General features: G+C 29.3%; 1 protein-coding gene across 1 annotated transcript; it reads right to left on the bottom strand.

Annotated features, from left to right (window-relative positions):
• Positions 1-238: 238 nt before the first annotated feature.
• Positions 239-5599, bottom strand: LOC123265629 (nuclear cap-binding protein subunit 3-like). Its single transcript, XM_044729447.1, has 3 exons — positions 5385-5599; positions 3806-5274; positions 239-428 (listed from the first exon to the last, which is right to left on the bottom strand). Exons 1-3 carry the CDS (start codon positions 5502-5504, stop codon positions 305-307), a joined length of 1713 nt encoding a protein of 570 aa, XP_044585382.1. The 5' UTR covers positions 5505-5599; the 3' UTR covers positions 239-304.
• Positions 5600-6742: the final 1143 nt, after the last annotated feature.

Genomic DNA, 6742 nt, shown 5'->3' with positions numbered 1-6742 from the left:
GTATGTATTTAAAAAGAAATAATTATTAATGTATTGAAGATATAAAAAATGAATGACTTAAAAGTATTATTGTCCTAATAAAAAAAGGCTTTATTGGCCGATAATCAAAGTTTCATTGTTTCCCATCTCCTAGTTTGTGTTATTGCTAGGATTTAAAGCAGAGCAGAGTTTATTTATTTATTTATTAAGGCAATTTTATTGTAAAAAAGTTATTTGCCTTTTCATTTGACAGTTAAAATTAAATATCAGTATTTATATGTTCAATTAATTATAATTATATTATAGTTGTCAACGATCGTTGTAATTATTCCGAGTCACTTTCTTCAGCGTACTTGTCGTTTTTCACCTCTATTCTCAGGGGAGATCTTCCTCTGTTGTGGAATCCCAGCCGAGATCTAAGGTCACCTTTTACACTTTTCACTTCATTCCTGTAATTAGATTTATTTAATATAAGTAGTATTGGAAAATTTATTACAATAATTTAACAAAAATTACCTATTTTACTTTTTATAGTCTAATCTCAATTTACAACGATAGAAAATTTATTAACTGTTGATAAATTAATTTATTGAGAGACAATTTGTTCATTTATAAAATGTAACTAAATATTTTTTTATTTATTAATAAATTTTTTTTTTGGAAGAAAAGTACATTTATTAATTGTGAAGAAATATTTATTATTAGTTGAAAAATATTTATTAATAATTAATGAATTTTTTTGGAATGAAAGAATCTAATTATTTACGATGCGATGTAAAGATCATTCGTAATAAAATAATCTCATAGCTTTTTATAATAAAGATAAGAAACATTCATAATTTTCATTTTTTTTTTTTAATTAATATTCTTATAATTTATTTTATTTCTTCTATTTTTTTTATTAAAAAAATATTAATGACTCTAATCTAATGGAATTTTCAATTGAAGCTATTGAATTATAAAAAGTGTCAAAGTTTAATTTTTATCCTCACTCTTTATTCAAGAGTTTGAACAAATTTTTTTAACAATTGATAAATATTTATTAACTGATAGCAATAATTTATTATCAATAACAATAAATTGTGTTTAATAAATAATTTGTTAAATGTTGATAAATATTTTTTAACTATTTATAAATGTTTAGTAATAGCTAAAAAATATTTCTTAACATTTAATTAATTTTTTAAGAGTGAATACATCTTATTGTTTACAGTGCAATGTGAAGATTCATAAACAAATAATCCATAACTTTTTATAATAAAGATAAAATTCACTAATAATTTTTATTTTTTTTTTTATATACTTTTTAGATTCATTTGATTTCTTCAATTTTTTTATTAGAAAATTATTGATGATTCTGATCTAATAGAATTTTCTATTGAAGCTATTGAGTTATAAAAAGTGTCAAAGTTTAATTTTTATCCTCAATTTTTATTCAAGATTCTAAACAAATGTTTATTAACAATTAATAAATATTTTTAACTATTAAAAAATATTTATTAACTATTAATAAGTTTTATTTAATAAAGGATGGATTAACTATTAATCTATATTATTAAGAGAATAAGAAAAATTTTGTGGCCAGTGTATAAGTATTTAGGCTGCATTCGAAAATGCTTGATCTCTAGATACATAATTAAGAAATGACCTTGTATTTTGTGAACTATTGACATTTTTTAAAGATATAAGCTTTTCCCAATGTTACACTAATCAAGACCTTTCATTTGAGTACCCACATCAATTTTTATATATTTTATATATATATATATATGTCGGAGATAATATCGAGCTGGGTTTTCCTAGAGATAGGGAAATTCCCAATATTTTAGTTTGTCTGTTAGTTTTAAGCAAAATTGTAAAGCATAGAATATTTAATAATTATTTATAACTTAAGCCGATTATAATTTTTATGGTTATGGCGATGGGCTTGAGTCCGGAGTGACAATGGTCACCAAACGTAGCCGAGGTCACAGGATAGAAGTAAAAAGTATACAGTTAAAGATATCGACAGACAATGAGGGCTGTCGAAATATTTTTTGAGAGAAGAAGTACTTAGAGTACTGAGACGAATAGTTCTCGTTGAGCATTGATCAAGTAAAGACATCGAATATATCCTGCTGACTCCGGATTCGTTCTCGGTCTCATTCCCCGGCGCTTTTACCTTGTATATTAATTATATTTGGATAATTAATCGTAGTATTGTTTATACAAGTTAGCGTACATTATATTTCAAAATTTAGATCAGTGTTATATTTTAATTATTCTAAATTAATAAATAATTGAATAAACGAATCCAATGGACTGTACTAACGCCCCTAATAATGCTTTTCCGACATATATATATATATATATATATATATATATATATATATATATATATTAGGGTGGCGCAAAAAAACCGACTACTTTTTTTTTTGAGACTCGAATGAAAAAATGTTAGTTTTTGATGTTTTAAGAGCCCTCACCAAAGGACAGCTTAACAAAAAATTTTTAAGAGGTCACTCCAAATTTTTTAAAATTTCAAAAATCGAATTTTTTTTTTTTTAATTTTTTTTCTCGTTACGGTATAATTTTATAGACCAAAAAAAATAAGTTTCTGAAAGTTTCAGTTCAAAATTTAAATTTTGAAAGGTCGCTCATAATTTTTTTTTTTTTTTTTCTTCAATTAGTCATATCGCCGACTTTAAGTGTTGGGAGTGGTACGTTGGGGTCTTTTTGGTTTGAAAAAATCTTAACCTACGCGGCAAGGACAAATCTCAACCAAGCTGGTTTCTAAGACCAGCTTGGGATTCGAACCCACGCCTGGCAGTTGATTAAATAAAATTGTTAAATTAAAAAAAAATGATATTTTAAAAGTTGTGCTTGATTTTTAGTTCATCTCGTGATGTATTTTTATCGATTATTGTACTAAATAAAAAAAAAAAAATGCATGGAATTTTAATTTGAATAGTAAAAGGTCGCTCGAAAAAATCTAAACTAATGCACTAATAAATTGAAAAAAATTATGAGCGACCTTTCAAAATTCAAATTTTGAACTGAAATTTTTAGAAACTTATTTTTTTTTAGTCTATAAAATTATACCGTAACGAGAAAAAAAATTAAAAAAAAAAAAAATTCGATTTTTGACGATTTTTGAAATTTAAAAAAATTTGGAGCGACATCTTAAAAATTTTTTTTTAACCTGTTCTTTGGAGAGAGCTCTTAAAACATCAAAAACTAACATTTTTTCACTCGAGATTGAAAAAAAAAAAATAGTCGGTTTTTTTGCGCCACCCTAATATATATGTATATATGAAAAATATATGAAAATTCATGTGAGTACTCAAATGAAAGCTCTTGATAAGGATAACATCGGAATGAGCTCATATCTTCAAAAATGTCAATAGTTAAGAAATTACGGTGCTATTCAACATAATTAACAAACGACCTTGTATCTTGTGAACTATTGATATTTTTAAAGATATAAACTCATCCCGATGTTACGCCCATCAAGACCTTTCATTTGACTACCCACATCAATTTTTCATATATTTATATATATTATATATATGTATATATGGAAAATATATCAAAATGCATGTGGGTACTCAAATGAAAGCTCTTGATGAGTGTAACATCGGGATGAGCTTATATCTTCACAAACGTCAATAGTTAAAAAAGTACAGTGCAATTTAACAAAAGTCATAATTTAATAAAGCAAAATTTTATTTATTTATAATTCACAAGTCACGTAGTGACTCCAAGATTGCTAGTAACTATTAAATCACCTAATGTTAAAAAATCATTTATTCAAATTTTTTATTACCAAATAAAAAATCAAAATTACCTTTCAGAACTATTCTTCTCTTCATTATTCAATCTAGCCCAAACAGTAGAAGCAACTCTAGGTTTCGGCCGCGTAATAACCTTAATAACACTCCCCTTAGGACCTTGAACTTCCTTCTCCGAGACGTCGCTGCTTTCAGAATCCGATTCCTCAGGTTCCTGCACCGGTTCCTCGTCTTCCCACTCTCCTTCTTCCTTATCCTCCTCCTCCTCTTCTTCATTATCTTCCACCTCCTCAACCACCTCCTCCTCCTCCTCCTCCTCTTGTTCTTCTTCCTCTTCCTCCTCCTCCAAACGCAAATTCTTCCCATACTCCAAATTAGTAACAGTAACTCTAATAGGCTCATGATAAACCGCAGGTTTTCCCCTTCCTAACCTGGATCTCAAATCAGTTCCTTGAACCTTGTCCTGCATCTTGAGCTTCATTTGCGTGAGCCTTTTCTTCTGAACCTTCTCCTCCTCATCATCAGCGTGCATCCTCATCCTAAGAACCTTGTTCCTCTTATTCCAGCCATCATCACTGTCGCTGTCGCTCTGACTAACGCTGTCTTCACTTTTATCGTCAACATTCTGCGCCATGTTTATATTCATAACCTTGCTTTTAACCTTACCCTCCCTCTCCGTTCCTTCTATCAGTTGTTCCTTCGCTCTGACTCCCAACCGTTCCTTAATTCCGGTTCTTTCCAACAGAGGTCGCTCGCGCTGATAAACTTCAACCGGGTCGTTACTTCCCCAAGCTTCCGACAAAGAACCCCAGGGATTTTTGAACCCCTCCTTAACAGATTCCTTCTCTTCTTCCTGCCAATTGACGTCTCTGTACTTCCGCTTCCTGGACTGGGTCAAGATCCCCTTAATCCCGCCATAATTAGGGTTCCCGTGTTTTTTATAATACTCACTCATTTTTTCAGCATTCGCGGGCTTCTTATCCGACGTAGTAGCGAACCTCAGCAGCACTGTCTTGGATTTTGCGCACTCTACGCCTTTTCTCCAGATTCCTGGAGGCAGAGGAAAATCAATGTCCTTGATACTAACCGCAGGCTTCTTTTCAAGGCCCTCCATCGCGTCGTCCTCTTCCTTGACTGGCTCCTTGGAGGTTATGCGCTTGGATAAGCCTATCAGCGCCCTGGCGGCTGAAATTTTGTCCAGCCAGACGACGTTGCAAGAAATGTCGTTGATCCACTCGATTGAAGCTGGCGCGTAGTCCTTAAAGTAATCAAACACGTCTTGTGTACTCATGTTATCCGTACCTCGCATGTGCAAAGTGTTGAACCTCGTGTACTTGGCGCTCTCGTCACTCTCGGAGACTCCCATGCTCTCGTATAATTCTTCCTCGTCCTCTACGTCCAGTTGACGGGCATTTTCTTTCATTCCGAAGCGCTTCGCGCGCTCTTCTAGCTTTTGCTGCTCCTCTTTGCTGAATATGTCTATCCCGGTCGTAAATGCGCCGCCTTTATTTTCATATCTAGGTTGCTGGGATAAATAAAATTATTTTAATAAAAAAATAATTTTTTTTTTTTAAGAAATTTAGGAAATAAAAAATTAATAAATTAGAAAAAATAATAATAGTTTGTAAAACTTACCACTGTTAAATTGTCAGCTAATAAATTACGTTTTTGTATTAGAGTATCTAAATCTGTGTTTACATCGTCTGAGGCTTCAGTATAGGAGTCTGTGTCCATCGGCCCGGAAACTTCGGCCATTTTTAACACTATTTTATTATTGTTGAATATTAATATTTACAATTACTATCTTTTTTAACTCCTCATTTATTTGTTTACTAATTTATTTTCGGGTGTTAATTTTAAGGTTAATAATTACATGTTTTTTTTTGTGTAAGGTTTTTAATTTTACCGCCAGATAGCGCGCTGGTGCTCAGCGCGGGAAATTTAAATCTTAAAAATATTTTGAATATTTTTACAATCCCAAGCGGCACACTGGCAACTTAATAACATCAAAAAGTTATCTAAAAAAAGTTAGATGCCAACAATCTCCACTTTCAACAAGTTGACAAATTTTCTACCGAAATGTATCCTTAATGTCCTTATAAGAAGTTATCTCAAAAAGTAAAAAATTGATAGCATATTTACGTTAAAAAAATGTTAAGTAAAAATGATAACAAAATATAATATTTAAGATAACAGAAGGTTCACTTTTAGAAAACAAAATGTTATCTTTTTGTTGCGAAAATGAATAAATTTTTGTTAATATTATAGTTGAAAAATGATAACTTTTAATTATAGAAAAGTTACCCAATAGATGAGTATTAGTTAACGTTATTATTGAGGGATACTGTATATACGTTAAAAAATTTATGATACGAATATGAACAAATTGTACTGCAAAATTTGTATTAGACATAAATACTTATAGTTCATTTTTTTTATATTTCGTGTTACAAAATTTTTAACACAAAAACATAAAAAAATGAACCGTAAATATTTATATTTAATACAAATTCCACAGTACAATTTGTTCATATGCATACCATAAATTTTTCACCTGTATTCAATCAGTTATAATACTGTTACAAATGAATACTAATAACATTTTACAAGACATTTAAAATTTTTAATGAACATAAAAAGTACATAACTTTGATATTTACAAATCTGAATTTCTTTATCTTAATGTAATGACTATTAAATTTTTTAATTTAAAGTAAAGAAAACAAGCCTTAACATTATAATTATTTGATATTCATTCTAAAAAAACTATGTTTTTCAAAACATTTCTTTGCTCACAACAATGTATTGCAATTTTTTCATTATAATTGTAAAAAGAAGAGTCTAAAATTATATTTTTTTTTTTTTACTTTAGACCACTATTCAAACATATTACAATTTTAAATATTATTATAATTAGGAAAAACCAAATTTACTAAAATTATTAGTATTAAAATGATAAATACTCAAATCTTTGTCGACTCTTTGGGGTGTTC

The sequence above is a fragment of the Cotesia glomerata genome, linkage group LG5 (assembly GCF_020080835.1).
Source record: "Cotesia glomerata isolate CgM1 linkage group LG5, MPM_Cglom_v2.3, whole genome shotgun sequence".
Taxonomy (NCBI): domain Eukaryota; kingdom Metazoa; phylum Arthropoda; class Insecta; order Hymenoptera; family Braconidae; genus Cotesia; species Cotesia glomerata.
This window is presented reverse-complemented; position numbering and strand designations above follow the sequence as displayed.

Excerpts from the sequence above, each read along its gene's own strand:
- LOC123265629 (XM_044729447.1), bottom strand. The coding sequence starts at position 5,504 with ATGGCCGAAGTTTCCGGGCCGATGGACACAGACTCCTATACTGAAGCC. Across the intron at positions 5,275-5,384 it reads TAGCTGACAATTTAACAGTG|CAACCTAGATATGAAAATAA; the intron begins GTAAGTTTTACA and ends TATTTATCCCAG. Across the intron at positions 429-3,805 it reads GAGAAGAATAGTTCTGAAAG|GAATGAAGTGAAAAGTGTAA; the intron begins GTAATTTTGATT and ends ATCTAATTACAG.